At 53.2% G+C, this 15,206-nt stretch overlaps 2 protein-coding genes across 3 annotated transcripts in view; one reads left to right on the top strand and one right to left on the bottom strand.

Moving 5' to 3' along the window:
• Nucleotides 1–1,716: 1,716 nt before the first annotated feature.
• Nucleotides 1,717–9,738, top strand: IRF1 (interferon regulatory factor 1). Its single transcript, XM_027547081.1, has 10 exons — nucleotides 1,717–1,960; nucleotides 2,997–3,088; nucleotides 4,366–4,465; nucleotides 5,262–5,438; nucleotides 5,561–5,610; nucleotides 5,718–5,850; nucleotides 6,042–6,164; nucleotides 6,472–6,521; nucleotides 7,377–7,512; nucleotides 7,827–9,738. Exons 2-10 carry the CDS (start codon nucleotides 3,002–3,004, stop codon nucleotides 7,937–7,939), a joined length of 969 nt encoding a protein of 322 aa, XP_027402882.1. The 5' UTR covers nucleotides 1,717–1,960; nucleotides 2,997–3,001; the 3' UTR covers nucleotides 7,940–9,738.
• The window catches only part of LOC113895646, a 75,810-nt gene continuing 64,399 nt past the window's right edge, over nucleotides 3,796–15,206 (bottom strand). For both annotated transcript variants that reach the window (XM_027547085.1, XM_027547083.1), the window contains one exon: nucleotides 3,796–4,496. In XM_027547085.1, the coding sequence (XP_027402886.1) occupies nucleotides 4,487–4,496 (10 nt within the window). In that variant the 3' untranslated portion in view covers nucleotides 3,796–4,486. The remainder of the gene's footprint in view (nucleotides 4,497–15,206) is intronic.

Genomic DNA, 15,206 nt, shown 5'->3' with positions numbered 1-15,206 from the left:
GCAACTCAGGAGACACTTGTTTTCTTCTCTTCTTGCTCGAAAGGTCTTGGTTTCTGTAGTGCATTCCCACTCCCTTCTGTCATTTAAAGCACCCCAACCCTTCTCCCCCTTCCAGGGCCTCAGCACCTTCCATCTGCTTAACACCCAGGTAGTCTCATTCCTCACAGTTTCTCCTGTCTCTCTGCCTCTCAGCTCCCTCGCCCATCAGTATCTGGGAGACAGCTCTGACCCATTCCTATGGGTTTCCTGGGAACCAAGTGTGGCCTTAGTCACAGCATCAGATTCTGGTGTACCAGAATTGGATTAACCCATCCATTTCCTCTGTGGGAGGAAAGCTGTAGTGTGACTGACAGGTGAATGGTGCATCCACGTGTCTGTTTATAGCCTGCAACACTGCAGCTGGGTGCTGCTATGGAGGGAGAGCTGGGATGACAGGAAAGACACACCAACCTGACCTGGAAGAGAGATTTACTTCTGAGTCAGCAGCTTTGGGGAGATGAAGAAAGAAGCCTGCTGGCCAGAGCTCTGGAGAGAAAAATGAACATTCAGCCCGGCCTCTAGGTGTACAAGTAGGGCAAGGTCTAGTTGTAAGCACAGGAGTTCGATAGCTATCATTCCCAAAGCACCTGGGACCTGGGCTCCCCAACCCTTTAGCTAGACCCATGGCCTTGATCAACGTAAGCAACTACCCCCATTTGCCCAGAATCTCTCTGGACCAAGCCCTGAGGCCCCAGAAACTAAACCAGTGCTGCCAGGGAAGGCTGTCATGCGAGGGCCAAGGGAGTCTGTGGAGGTGGCCTAAGGCAGGAGTGCTAGGAGGAACCAAGGCCACCCCACCCCCACCCCAACTCAGCAGTCCTGGCTTCTCTGAAACCCTTCTCTCCTTCCCTAAGGCCAGCAGTGGGGCAGTCCCAAGGATGTAGATGGAGAAGCGGAAGAGGTCTCTCCCTGGTCACAGACTCTGGCAGGGGCCTCGAAAACCACGCATCATCTGCTGCCCAAGTAGGGCATGATGTTTCACAGACATCCTCTCTCTGTCACGGTAAAGCAGCAAAGTAGGGCTACTGTTTTGGAGTTGAGGAAACTACAGCTGCCAAACTGGGATTTCTTCTCGTCTTGGCAGCCCCACGCAGGGTAGGCTTTCCTTCACTTCCCCGGGGAAGGTGAACCCCCCGGAGGTGGGCCACCCCTCGAAGGTTTGAAGGCTGAAACCCTCCCTGCTTGACACTCATTAACGGGCTTGAGGAAGCAGGTTGGTTTTCAAGGACTCAATCCTCGCGTCCACTCTGAAGAGGACGGCAGGTGCCGGGCTGACCCCCTCACCGGGGCTGGGAAGACAGAGATCCCGGGGCATCCCCAGGAAAGAAGGGCAAGGAGATGGCCTCAGGAGCTAGCAGGCTGGGTGCGCGCCGAGAGAGGGGAGCAACTGCGGGCCGGGGGCGTTCGACTTTCCAGGAGCGCTTTCTCCCGGGTGCACTGGTATGGGGGTGGAGTGGGAGCCGGCGGGGCGGGCCCGCGGTCGCCCCGGGGCGGCGGCGCCAGGCCGGAGGGGGTGGGGAGGGGCAGCCGCCCTGTACTTCCCCTTAGCCGCTAGCTCTACAACAGCCTGATTTCCCCGAAATGATGAGGCGGCGCTGGCCAATGGGCGTCCTCTCGGCTCTTTAGGAGGCGGGGCCCGGCCCGGGCTGGGGGAATCCCGCTAAGTGTTTAGATTCTCCGCGGCGCCGCGGTTCAGGCAGAGCGCGCCACTCCTTCGTCGAGGCAGGACGTGCGCCCAAGTCGGGCTAGCAGAGGCCAGCGAGAGCCGTGCCAAGTCAAGGCCAGCCGTGACCAGCGGCTCCGCGACCTGGGCATCCTCTGCCTTCTCCCTGTTCCCACTTGAATCGCGCTCCTAGCGCCCGCAAAAGCAGTCCTCGCCGGGATCCTCGGTTGCTGCCGTCGGGTAGCGCTTGCTGTCGAGGTGAGCTCGCCTTCGCCGCAGTGGGCAACGGTGGCATCGGACAAAGGCGCGCTCGGGGCACCAGGAAGTGGGGGACGAAAACCCTTGCCGGGAGAGTGACGGGCGCGCGGCGTTGCCTGGGCCCCCGCGCGGGCTCGGGAGGGCGCTGGAGGAGCCGCAAGCAGCTCCGTGGGGAGGGCGAGTAGCGGCGTGGACCGCCCACCCCGCCGAGGTTGCCCGTGCCTGGCCGCTGTCTCAGACCTGTGCGCGAAGCCGCTGGCGGCCTCTGGGTGGCCCTCTGTGTTGGTTGCACGCATCCAAGGGCTGTGCGGGGGATTCGACTGTATATCAGCGCGTGGGCGCCCTTTGCTCCCTGCGCCGGCTTTTCGGCGGTTCCAGCTCAGGCCCAGCCCCCAGGTTTCAGGCTATCTCTGCAGGTGGCGGGGCTGGGGCCGGCTGCGCTGGGTGGTTGGAGGACCTCCCGGGACCGCGGGAAGAGGCGCCACAGGTGTTCTTTGGGCCACTTTGCCCACGGAGGGCAACCAGGGCGAAATTGTTAGCGTACGGGCCTTGGCACTGTGGCTGTCAGGGAGACATAGATAGATTGGGGGGTAGTGGTGACGAGGATGCAGGGTGACTGTCCATTAGGGAAGGTGCACGGCTAGTGACAACCAACTCAAACAGGGAAATTTCTTGGCATCAAGCAAAAGAAGCCCCTCTCTTCCCAAATAATTTGAATTTGGGGAGAAAAGTTCTAGTATTTCGATATCTGTGTGTTTTCTCTCTTTTCCTTAACATAAATCTTGAAAGTATCACTTGGCATGTCTGTCTCCTCCCAAGACTGTCTAGGAGGGGCTGAGGGAAGGAGTGTGTTGCTCAAGATGCTGAAAAGATTTGGAGGGAGGTTTTATTAGAAAGTCCCCTTCTGCATGATTGTAGTACTTGGTATCTAGAGGAGGGCAGGGGAGGGTAACTGAATGACCTGGGGTGGGGCTGGGTAGTGGCCAGGGAGTGCTCAACAGACTCCAAACAGGAGCCTTCTGTCTTCTTTTCACAGCCAACATGCCCATCACTCGGATGCGCATGAGACCTTGGCTAGAGATGCAGATTAATTCCAACCAAATCCCAGGGCTGATCTGGATTAATAAAGTGAGTGTTACTCTTTGGATTTTTCTGCCACTGTTTTAACCTATGTTCTTCAGGGGTCCAAAGCTTCAGATGCAGTTCAAAAAGGGAAGTGATAGGGAGTAGGTAGATGTATTTCCCAGTGGATCCTGCAGGGAGTGTATAAGACCCAGCCCAGGCAGGGCCCCACTGGCTGCCTTCTGCCCACCTCCCTTCTTGAGGTATACATGGGGCATCCACCTGACAGTTTTCCAGCAGCAAGATTCTCCCAGCATCTGCAGAGCCAGAGTTCTGGCCTGTACTGAGGGAGACCTCTACAGGCACACACAGCCTTCTAGAGGGCTCCACTTGGGCAGATAGGAGACAGAGAAGTGGGCACTGCTGGCAGGAAGAGGTGGCTGACCCAGCAGGTGACCCAAGAATTAACCTTGCACCAGTTGTCTAGACCCAAGAGGTCTCTTGCTGTTGCAAAAAAGAACAGACCCTGAAGGCTTAGTAGTACTACTAATAATAGCTAATGCTTACTATGCTCACTTACTAGGAGTGAGCATGGCACCATGTTAAGTATGTTACTTACACTGTGTCATTTAATCCTCAAAGTAGCCATGCGAGGAAGATTTTACCAGTATCTCCATTTTCAGATGAGGAAACAGGCACTGAGAGGTAGATTATGAGAGCACACATTTGAACCTGAGCAACCTGACTCAAAAATCCATACTGTGAACCACCAGTAATGAGAACAGTGGGACCTTAGCTTTTATATTTGTTACTGGGTTGTTGTTGGTTTTTTTTCCCCCCATTTCATGAAAACTAGTGAGGGATAAAGAAGTACAGTGTCAATGCCAGGGTCACACAGGTAGTCATCATCCAAGTCTGGTCCTGGGCTCCTGCAGGTATATGACCAAAACCCCCTTTGTAGGAGCCAGTGCTCACAGTTGTTCTGAGAAGCCCCATATAATGGACTGAGTTCTCACTTCCATGTTGGTGCTGACAAGCCAGAGAGAAGCATCCAGGGGTCCTCCGTATGGGTCCTAGCACATCTGTAATGAGCAGAAGGAGGTCTTTGCTGACCTGATGATGCCATAGCTCATCAGAACCCAGAGCCTCTTCTCAGAGATCCAGAGGGATGGACCAGTCTGTTTAGGCCATTGTCGGGATGGGTCAACCCCAGCCAGATGTCAGGGTGAAAAAGGGAAGTCAGTCTTTTCCCAGACCTGGGGGGCTGGGCAGATTAAGGCCAAAAACCTGCGGTCTCTGAGCTGACACAGCTTTGTGTGTACATGTGCTTGTGTGCTGTATAGGAGGAGATGATCTTCCAGATCCCATGGAAGCACGCTGCGAAGCATGGCTGGGACATCAACAAGGATGCCTGTCTGTTTCGGAGCTGGGCCATTCACACAGGTGAGTGTGCTGGACTCTAGCTTAAGAGGAGCTGGAAAGAGAGAAAGGGAGGCACTTCTGTTAACACAGAGGATCTTCACTGGGGTCTCTGAGTTCCCTGAGATGTATATAATTCAGGGTGGGCAGGGAGCAGGTCTTTGTTTTGGGGGAGAGGTTCATCATTTCAGCAAGTTCACAAAGGAATTTATAAAGCCAAAATCTTTAAAAGTATGGCTTCATGGAGTTTGTGGCTGAATTAAAGTTCTTCCTGGCAAAAGCAGTGGCAAGCATGGACACTGAAAAAGATCCAGGCCTTCCTTTTTCTTGATGTTGACTAATGGTCATGGGCCCATCTGGTTGGCAGCCTCCTTTTATCCTTCCAGGAAGGGGCTCTTGGCCCATCTTGGACCACTCAGTCCACCTATCAGCAAATATTCTTTGTTGCCTACTCTGTGTCCTCTCCCATGTTTGGAACTATCAGACAAGCACCAGTCCCTTCATTCTGGCTGCTGACAGCCAAAGAGAGACTGCCTTGATCTGGGACAAAGATAGCACTTTGGGCTTGGGCTCTCTAGTGCTTCTGGGTAGGCCTTTCCCAGAGGCTTGCTGGGTGTATCAAATGCCCAAGTCTGGGCATTTGAGAAGCCCAGGGCCTGCACCAGTGTCATCCAGGAATACCTGCTGGTTTGATCATTGTGGATCTCTGGCAGCATGCAAGCTTTAGGGGTACTCTTGTCTTTGTCCTTCCGAGCCAGGGCACAAATGAGGATTCCCACCTAGAGCCCTGACGATCCTCTCCACCTTTCCTGCCCACTAGGCCGATACAAAGCAGGGGAAAAGGAGCCGGATCCCAAGACCTGGAAGGCCAACTTTCGCTGCGCCATGAACTCGCTGCCAGATATTGAGGAGGTGAAGGACCAGAGCAGGAACAAGGGCAGTTCAGCTGTGAGGGTGTACCGGATGCTCCCACCCCTCACCAAGAGCCAGAGGAAAGGTACCCAAAGGGCTCTGGGTCCTGGGGAAGCCCTCAGGGAGAGAGGGAAGGAGGAGGAAGGGCAGCTGGGGCCGCCTGCTTGCCTGTACCAGGGCTGGGCTGACAGCCTGTCTGCCCCACAGAGAGAAAGTCCAAGTCCAGCCGAGACGCTAGGAGCAAGGCCAAGAAGAAGGTGAGTGTGATCCTAAGCACTTAGCCTTTGGTCTCCTGAGGGTCAGGGTGGGTAGTGAAAGGAGTGCCACAGCAAGCCTGGGCCTAAGCGTCTTTCTCCTTCTACAGCCATATGGGGAATACAGCCCTGATACCTTCTCTGATGGACTCAGTAGCTCCACCCTGCCTGATGACCACAGCAACTACACAGTTCGCAGCTACATGGGGCAGGACCTGGACATCGAACGGACTCTCACTCCAGGTGAGGAGGGCTGGGTCTGTCAGGGGACCGTGTAGACTGGTGGGAAGGCTCTTGCTCTTGGATCTAGCAGGCACTGAGCTTGTGGGTGGTAGCCTGTTGGAGCAGGCTATGAGTGGGGGCGGGGGGTGCTGGGTATCCTGGCAAACTAAGACAGCACACAGCTCTGACCCTCGGTTTCTGTTGTCCTGAAGCGCTGTCACCGTGTGGCGTCAGTAGCACTCTCCCTAACTGGTCCATTCCGGTGGAAATTGTGCCAGACAGCACCAGCGACCTGTACAACTTTCAGGTGTCGCCCATGCCCTCCACCTCTGAAGGTTCGTGCTTCTGGGGCCTGGCCTTCCTGTTGGGGTCCAAGGAGGGGTTGGAACTCCACTTGGCACTGAGCTGACTGGTGGGCTGGAGAGGAGAGGGAAGAGGTGGGAAGAGGTGTGGCTTCAGGGTTCAAGAGGCTGAGTCACCGGGACAGCGTTTTCCTCTGTGATCTTCATGGCAGGCAGACATCTGCTGGGAGGCCAGTGTGTGTGTGCGCGTGTGGGAAGGGGCAGGGGGACCGGGTGGGCTAGCACTTCAGGGTGAGCCTGGCTGACCTCAGCTAACCTCTCTGCTGTTCCCCATCCACAGCTGCAACAGATGAGGACGAGGAAGGGAAATTAACTGAGGACATCATGAAGGTAAAAGCCCCTTCCTTCCTCCTTTGGTGCCCTTTAGAGGTGGCTACTTCTCAGTGAGGGCTTCCAAACTGGAGGGTAGGCAGCTGCTGCTGCTGTTGTGACCTGCTGGCTTGCATAGTCCAACAGGTGTCACGTCCATATGGTTGGGGACCACTGACCTTTTTGGCTGATGGGAAAGAAACACTGTGGGAATGAGGGGAGGAGGGAGGCTGGGTTTCTGACATGCTGTCCTAAAGCAGGCCTCAGATAGCTCTGACTCAGCTCCCATCAGTGCTGGGTCCCTGGCCCGCGTCCTCCGCCCCAACACGCCCCAGTCCTGTTAGTTTGGGAAATGCACATCAGGTTTCAATAATCACCCTTTGGGATCTATAACATGATGGCTTGTTTTTTTTTTTAAGCAAATTATTCTCCAGGTTTTTTTCTGCTTCAGTTTTTAAAATAAATACAAAAAAGTTTTTGTAGTAGCTGTACCCAGGCTGTGTTCCTTCAGCACAGAAAATGGAGATATGGGCATAATTCCCTATCTCTAGCTGAAATTTCAAGGCATCTTTTCTTAGCATGTTAACCATTGCTGTAAGCCACCCTCCCAGTTGATATGTCCTTACCCTTTAGAGAGGGAGATCTTGGAGATTCTATGCCAGAAGGTAGATGTGGGGATGTTAGCCCAGGGTCCCAGGGCAGACCCTCACCTCCAGGCCTTTATCCTAACTGCACTCCACATATGTATCTGTCTGAGAATATGAAAATAGCCAAGGACCTGATCCTGGCTGAGAAGCTTTGGCTCACTGGGGGCAGGGCCAGAGGGTGAGTCTGTACTGGAAGTGACCTGATGGCTTCTTATTTATCTGTCCCCAGCTCTTGGAGCAAACAGGGTGGCAGCAGACAAGCGTGGATGGGAAGGGGTATCTGCTTAATGAACCTGGGGCCCAGCCCACCTCTGTCTATGGAGAGTTCAGTTGCAAGGAGGAGCCAGAAGTTGACAGCCCTGGGGGTAAGAAGACCCTGGATCCATATGGTTTCTCAAAGATGGGAAACCCATGGAGGTGGTGGGGGAGACTTGGGGGCAGGACGAGATAGCAGCAGAGGTGAAGCGTCCTTCTTAAATCCATCTGGGTACAGACAGCTTGCAGACTGGCTGTGGCTCCCAGGCCCTCAGGTTTGCCTAAGATGAGGCTGCCGAGGGGTCGACAGCAGGAGCTGCTGTGTCTGTGCCTTCCAGGAATGGGCTGGAGGGTTGGTGGGGTTGGGGAACACACCTGCCTCCTCACCCCCAAGTCCTCACACAACCTTCTTTATATCTTCTAGGTTATATTGGCCTGATATCTTCAGATATGAAGAACATGGATCCCAGCTGGTTGGACAGCCTGCTCACCCCAGTCAGGCTGCCCTCCATCCAGGCCATTCCTTGCGCACCATAGATGGGCCCCCTGACCCCCTTTGACTCCTTTAGGCGACAGGGCCTGGCATCATGGTGGCTGTGGTGCAAAGAAGCAGGAATGCTGCGGCCCCTTGATATGATGAAGTGTGACCCCACTGCTGACCAAGGATGGGTCTTTCCGACTCGGGACAGCGGCCTCTTGCAGTCCGGCAGGGCAGGGTCTGGACTCATCTTGTGGGGTGAAGCTGGCCCTGCCTCTGGGGAAGATGGAGTTCTGAGACTGGTGTGTCAGGTGGCAGTCTCAGACAGGAGTCAGCCTCCAGCTTTCCCCTTGGAGCCCCACTGCCTGGAGAGGGTTTTGCTATTCCTGAGCTGGCCCGAGAGAACGGACCAGTGACCTCAGAAAACGGCACCACCTCCAGGGCTGGCTCTGCACTAAGAGACAATTGCACTAAGTGAATCCTGTTCCCAAAGTAACCGCCTCCCTTCCTAGATGAGCCCTGGGGACTGTTCCAACGCCAGTGAAATGTGAAGGAAGAATGGGGTCCCTGTGGGACAGTGCCCCCTCTGCCTCAGAGGAGCTCTGCCCTGCTCCCTGCCTAGGCTGAGGGGCTTGTGAAAAAACCTGGCACTTTTTCTTGTGGACCTTGCCACATTTCTGATCAGAGGTGTACACTAACGTTTTCCCAAGCTCTTGGCATTTGCATTTATTTATACTGTGCCTTGCCCTGCAACCACATGCCCCCTCAGGCAGGCCCCGGCAGCCCCCAGCAGGCCCAGGGAGGCAGGCGTGAGCGCCTTGGTGTGATTTAAAATTGGAAGTATCATCTGACCACTAAGTCATGTGTGACCACACATGTACATGTATGTAAATATGTACATTTGTCTTTTTATAAAAATTGTATTGTTTATAAGGGTTGTGGCCTTTTATTTAGAGATAAATCATAGGTGATTTTACTTTTTATAGATACATTCTGATGGATTCATTGTTGGCATCCTGCCTGAGCTTACCTTTGGGATGAGTGGTAACACACCTTTTGTGAAATCCTTTCAGCTGTGGTCATGGAGAAGAGGGCAGGAGAAAGGACAGTTGTGCCACAGGGATATGTTCATGTAAATACAGTCATTGCCCTTGGCTGTATAGGTAGAGTTATGAGTTGACTTGGGGCCTGGGGCCCAAGGAGTGTTAGGTTTTGAGTTCTTCTGACGAACATGCTATAAACTCCAATGTTTTGCTATAAACTCAAATGCAAGTGTACTCAGGTGCTACTTCACAAAGGTATCAGTTGGCACAGCATGGTCACCATCAGAACAGACCCCAGCCCCATAAAGATCCCTGAGGCCTTCCATGCTGAGCATAACTTGCTGTCTGTTTTCTGCAGTGATGGGAATGTTCTCTGTCTGCGCTGTCCACTACAATAGGTAGTGGTGTAGTCACGTGTGCTAAATCAAACACTTGAAATGTGACCAGTACAATGGAGGAACTGGATTTAAAAATTTTTTTTTTGGCTGTGCTGCTCACATGCAAGATCTTGGTTCCTGGACCCAGGATAGAACGGATGCCCCCTGCAGTGGAAGTCTGGAGTCCTAATCACTGGACACCAGGGATTTCCCTGGGTTTTTAAAGTTTCATTTAATTAATTAAAATTCAAAAAGCCACACGTGGCCAGTGGCTACCATATTGAATAGTACAGGTAGATACTGGATTGGGAGCAGATTTGAGGGGGAGGGGCTGGGGTGGCTGGAGGACACTGGGGACTGGGGCTTGGGACTATTCACCTGACTGTTCAAAAGTATTTTACTGTTTTGACAGCCAATAAAAACTGGTGCTGAAAATCAGCCCTGCAGTGTACTATGAAACAGCTCCATGCACAAATGTGTTAGGAAAACCTTGGATAAACTTACATGAAGCAGACATCCTTATTCCACATCTTTTCAGGGTTCTGGCTAGGCTAACACACACAGAATCTGAAGAATCAGGACAGTGTTTCTGAAATCTGCAGGTTGGGAATCACTGATACAAGGCAATGAAGGACCAAGTCAGAGTGAAGAGTCAGAGGTCTGGAAATGGGCTTTTCTCATTTCTCTCTGCAGGCTGGCTCTGGGGCTAAAGAGCACCCAGTAGTAGGCAAGCTGGCCCAGGAAAGCCAGCAGGCATCACTAGTATCCTCCAGGGAATGAGGCCATGGCAGTGAAGGGGTTGCTCAGGAAAATCAAGCCCTGTGGACACATCTTCCATATTCTTGGTCCAAGAAACCCCTTGTTGGGCCGAGCTGTCTGGAAAGAGTGTGAGAGGGGGAAGGCTGAGTGGGAAAATAAAGAAAAAACTGGAAAATGGGTAAAAGTTCAGTCAGCTGTTCTCTGCAAAGCTTAGGAAGTATTGTTCCTTGAATGGCAGGTGGCCTCCTGCTGGGTGGGCCTTCTACTTGTGGAGGCCTAGACAGACTTGTCTCAAGCCCTGCCCATCAGAAGATCCACCTGGATTTTCCAAGAGTAACATCATCTGGCGACAGAAGGAGAGGAATAAGGCCTTTCCCAGCTCTTCCAGGGCCCAGCCCTTACTGTGAAAAATAGTATTTGGGGAGGCCAGCCTACTGTGGCTTCTAACTGGGGGCTTGGCAAGGCCTAGTGGGTGGCTTTTCCAACTAATGATGGCTGGAAGTAGTGTGAAGCCAGGTAGATCAGACCTAGGAGGGATGTCGGGGAAGGCATGCAACCCAGAGCAAACAGCAGGGACCTCAGACTTAATCCCTGACAGTTAAGTAGGCAGTGGATATGCTGAAGTCCAGGTAGGTACGGAAATCTCTCAAGTTTTAGTACACAAAGTTCATCACTTATAAGTTTCCAAAATGGGAAAGGAATTCCATCAATGCAATGAGCTCCCAATCTCTAGAGCCAAGATGGAGTTTCTAGAGTCCTGGTCTCCAACTCTTCATACCCTAGGCATCTGAGACAACTGGAACCAGCTCCTTGGAATGTCCAGGAGGGACCCCAAAAATATCCCCCTCCCCATCACAAGGGAGCTGGGTCCCAGGGGCCAGACCTGGAGGGGTAGTGTGAGATGGAGCCAGATTTTCCAGGATGGTGAGCTATCTTACCACACCCCACCACGCCTGAGATGGCAGCTGATACTAACTCATTAGCCAAATAGTATCTGAAATGGAGCAACATCAGTATAATCTGTGTCAGATTTGGGAATAATAATTTAAATTCATTCGAAGACCCTGCCAGTGCTTTTGTGGCTTACTCCCAAGAACTTCAGTTGAAGCACTGATGGTAGAGGCTCTTGGCTGAGGGGCTAGGATTTTATAGAAAGATCTGCTTTGCTGGGGTTGTGATAACATCGTTGTCATGAAGGACCACCTTCCAATGGGATAAACCAGCAAAGTAGGATTCAGGCACACCAGGCAGAACTGCCAAGTCTACAGATGTTCCAGGGCATTTCTGGTTAGTAAAAGGAATTTCCTCACCTTACTCTGAAGGTGTCACTTTAATTGGGCTGTTACTCATTCTGCTCACTTGGCAACAGAAAGAAAGCTAGAGGCTAATATGCTAGCTTCCTAGAAGACCTTTAGGGAAGACCTGCCAATCATCCCTTCTTGACATACCAGTGTGCAGTATCTCAGTGCGCTGTGTGCAAGATAAGCGCTTTCTCAGATCTTTCTGGAAGTCTTGGGTGGGGACTGCCAAAGACAGAACTGAAGTCTTGGAAAAAGTCCTGCGCCTGGTTGGAGGTGGAGTCCCTTCCCCTGGAAGTGATGCCCCCAGGCTGGTGGGGCTGAGTCACACCCAGGCTGTCTGTCATTCTCTGGGAACATTTGGTCTTTTTCTACATAGTCTGCACACATCCAAAAATCCCTGTGTTAGCATGGTACGGGATTCCTCAGCAGCCCTGCTGGAGCACCCAGGAAGCTTCTGTCTGTCAGACGTCGTGCCCTGTCTTAATCTGGGCACAACTAACCCTCCCATGACAATGACATTTGAAATTCATCAGAACTCTGCACTCACCTTTCCCACTTGTGCCAGTCAAAGGGGCAGAGGCTTGCAGGGAGAATGAGGAGCTCATGGATTTCTTTTTCCAGGAGTCAAAGTACAGGGCAGAGTGAGGCTTGCCTTTGTCAGCCAGGGCTCGCCTGGGAGGCCAAGTCTAAGGCAGCACGAGGGTACACATGGCCACATGGTCTTTCCAGCTCTAGGCAGCTCCCAAGAGACCCATTTCTGCCCATTTCCTAGGGGTGGGGAGTTGTAGAAGAACCCCCTACTTCTGTAAGGTCAACGGTGAGGCAGGCTGAGGGAGTCTATGCTGAGTTTAATTTAAATTGGGAAGATACTGGAGGCAAGGAGGCCAGGACATGGTGACTGAGTACAAGCGGAGAGACAGACATTTGCCCACTGCAACATCCCTCATCCAGCTCCACAAGCTCAGAGAGGAGCAGAACTGATAAAGGACCTCAGAGTCTGGCTAGGTAATGACAACATGCCCTGAGTGCTCACTTTGTACCCGGTACTTGCCAAGCTCCCTGTACGCATCATGGCTCTGGCACCCCACTGCAGCCCCTGTTCACAGACACGGAAACCAAAGCTCAACTGGCACAAGGCGCTTGTCCGGGATGATTCAGCTAATCAGCATGGGGCCTGGACTCCAACCTACATCTGTCTGCCCAGAGCCCAGACTGGTTCCACAGTGTCAGGCTGCCCACAGAGGAGGAAACTGAGACCTCGGGAAGGTGTCTGGGATAGCTTGCCTGGGGCAGCTAGTATCTCATGCACAAAAATCATTTGTAGACATAGGGAAGGCAGCAGAAGCTGCAGCTGCCCCGACACCGCGTGGGACCCCGTTCTTCAGCTCTCTGCCCTCACCCCAGGCAATGAGGCTGTGGGCCACCAGCCCCGGGGTTGGGGGGGAGGGGTTTGCCCAGTGAGGTGAGGCTTGACTTGGTTCTAAAGGGAAGTGATGCAAATGCCCTGGAGGCCACCTGCAGTTCAGTGGGTGGGGCCCCCAAGGGTGGAACACAGACTGGCCTGTAACTTGGCCTCAGAGCAGGGCTCAACCCTGCAAGTCTCTGTGAACCATCTCCCAGCTCCAGGGAACTCCAGCCTGCTAGGCCTTGGCTCAGCCCTAGGGATCCAAGAGGACTTTTTCAGCTGCGTTTCTGTCTGAGCAAAGCAACCAGGTCTCTCTTGTTCTGTTGTAAATCAGAGCCTTTGCTAAGTCCTTGGGGGCCCTCAGAGATCTGGACTCCGGCTCTGGGTATGAGCCAAGCCTGTCAATGGTGCATCTTAACTCTCAGACATAAGGCTGGGGCCACCCTCTGGCTGTTTTGAGTCTAATCCTGGCTTTGTGACCCCTGAGAAAACCCAGCACCTCTGGCAGCCCTACATCAGCTGGGCTCTCAGATGCACTGGAGAGCTTCCTTCAGGGAAGGCCTCCCCCGCCCTTCGGACCCCGCTGAGAGACAGCCTGGGCGCTGCTCATCTCCATTTCCAGCCGTCTACCTTTGACTGGCCCGGGGCTTTCTCTGTCTCTGCTCTCCCCTTTCCCTTACCAGCCAAGGGGATGTGGGGTATGTGGTTCTACTAGCAACTTCTCCCTCACACTGTCAATCCCAAATCAGCCTGGAGCTATAGGGCAGGTGCACAGCAGTTAAAAATTTCCAGCCACACCTTTGCTCAGACTGGTGAAGGGCTATGCTTGGGATCAGAGTTCAGGAGCAAAGTAAGTGGGCCAGGCCATCTGAGTCCTCAGGTGGGGATCGGGGGGAGGGAATTGTGTGTCAGGCTTCTCTGAGAAAGCTGACTTCATGGAACGAGGAAGTTGTGTGGTTGTGTGGAGCTGGTCTTCAGGGATCTAGAGTGAATAGGGAGGGAGAGAGTCATTATGCCAGAAGAGCAATTGCTTTCCTTAAAACTGAGAGAAGTCAAGAAGTCCTTTCATGTCGCCCATACCACGGCGATGGTGAACTGGGGTGGGGCTGCTGCCCTTGCCTGTGGGAGGTGGAATGTGGTTGCCTCTGATGGGGACTTGGAACTCCCCTCCCAGTGCTGCTGCTGAGCTTGCCAGGCGGAGGGGTGTGGCAGAGAGAGCCTGAAGGGTGTTCAAACTTCTAGGACTCAGAACAGCATCTGAAAACAGTTCATCGCCACACTTCTTTCATGAACTGGCAAGCCACTTGAGTTCTCCTCCTAGGAGACCATCTGCCACCCACTTGAGGGGCCTTCCTCAGGACACTCAGGAGGACCCCAGTTTTGGTCTCTGGCCAGACTGAGACACATGCAATGCAGTCTTGGGGCCCTCGCAGATCTGACTGTTCACACAGGCAAAACCTCACCAGCCAGTGCCTCTTCCCTTTCTGTCTGTTACTTCCCCACGTGCCCAACCTCTCTGAGCAGACTGGAAGCTCCACCAAGGCAAGCAACTCATCTCCATATTGTCACAGGAGGAGATTCTGTTCAGGCAGGACTGGCGCTTGAGAACGTTTCTGCAAAATGCTGGGCCAGCAAAGCCCTGCAGTTAGCGTCTGCTCCCGTTCTCTACCCACAGTGCACCTGGCTTGTCTGAGTCCTTCCTTGGGGGACAATCATGGCTGGGAGCAGGGAGCAGGCGGAGAGACAGGGAGGGCACAGAGCGGTGACTAGCTCGGACCCTGCAGGGCAGCCTTGGGCAGAATGGGCCATGACCAGCCAGAGGCCAGAGGCCCCAGAACAAGGGCCACTGTGTCCCACGACATGCGGCACAACCCATCTGTGTCCCTCAGCGGGACTGCTGGAGATGGAAGGCTGAGTCATTAATTACTTTCTTTTATTAAAAATGTACACAAGTAAAAAAGAACATGGTTTAATTGCACAGAGTTAAGAAATACGGATGAGTAAACAGAAACATTAATTAAAGCCACCTGCAATCCACCACCCCAAAGTAATCGGGCTGTTAAATGTCTGGAGACCAGGTGCAAGCCCAGTTTTTCAGTCCCCTGTCCATATATTTAGGAGCTCTGTCCCATGGAGGTACGTGGCATGGGTCCAGGACTGCTGCCTCTGCTGGGAACACTGCAAGCCAGGATCTATGCTTCCCCAGCACTGGACTGGAGCCTTCACCAGCCCCCAGATCTCTGCTCCCAGACACCAAGCAGAGGCTGGCATCAAAGAGTCCAAAGGGCCAGCCATCCAGGCTGCTGAGGTAATCTAGAGTAGATTAGTAGGGGCAAAGGGCCTTGGAGGCAGAATGACTAAGTATTCTAGTGTGCTCAGGACAGATGAGTTTCACGGGATATGGGAATTTTCAGTGCTAAAACTGAGAAAGTCCTGTCAAC

This window comes from Bos indicus x Bos taurus, chromosome 7, assembly GCF_003369695.1.
Source record: "Bos indicus x Bos taurus breed Angus x Brahman F1 hybrid chromosome 7, Bos_hybrid_MaternalHap_v2.0, whole genome shotgun sequence".
Lineage (NCBI taxonomy): Eukaryota > Metazoa > Chordata > Mammalia > Artiodactyla > Bovidae > Bos > Bos indicus x Bos taurus.
The sequence above is the reverse complement of the archived record's forward strand: the minus strand, read 5'-3'. Positions and strand labels throughout refer to the sequence as shown.

Excerpts from the sequence above, each read along its gene's own strand:
- IRF1 (XM_027547081.1), top strand. The coding sequence starts at position 3,002 with ATGCCCATCACTCGGATGCGCATGAGACCTTGGCTAGAGATGCAGATT. Across the intron at positions 3,089-4,365 it reads GGCTGATCTGGATTAATAAA|GAGGAGATGATCTTCCAGAT; the intron begins GTGAGTGTTACT and ends TGTGCTGTATAG. Across the intron at positions 5,439-5,560 it reads CACCAAGAGCCAGAGGAAAG|AGAGAAAGTCCAAGTCCAGC; the intron begins GTACCCAAAGGG and ends TCTGCCCCACAG.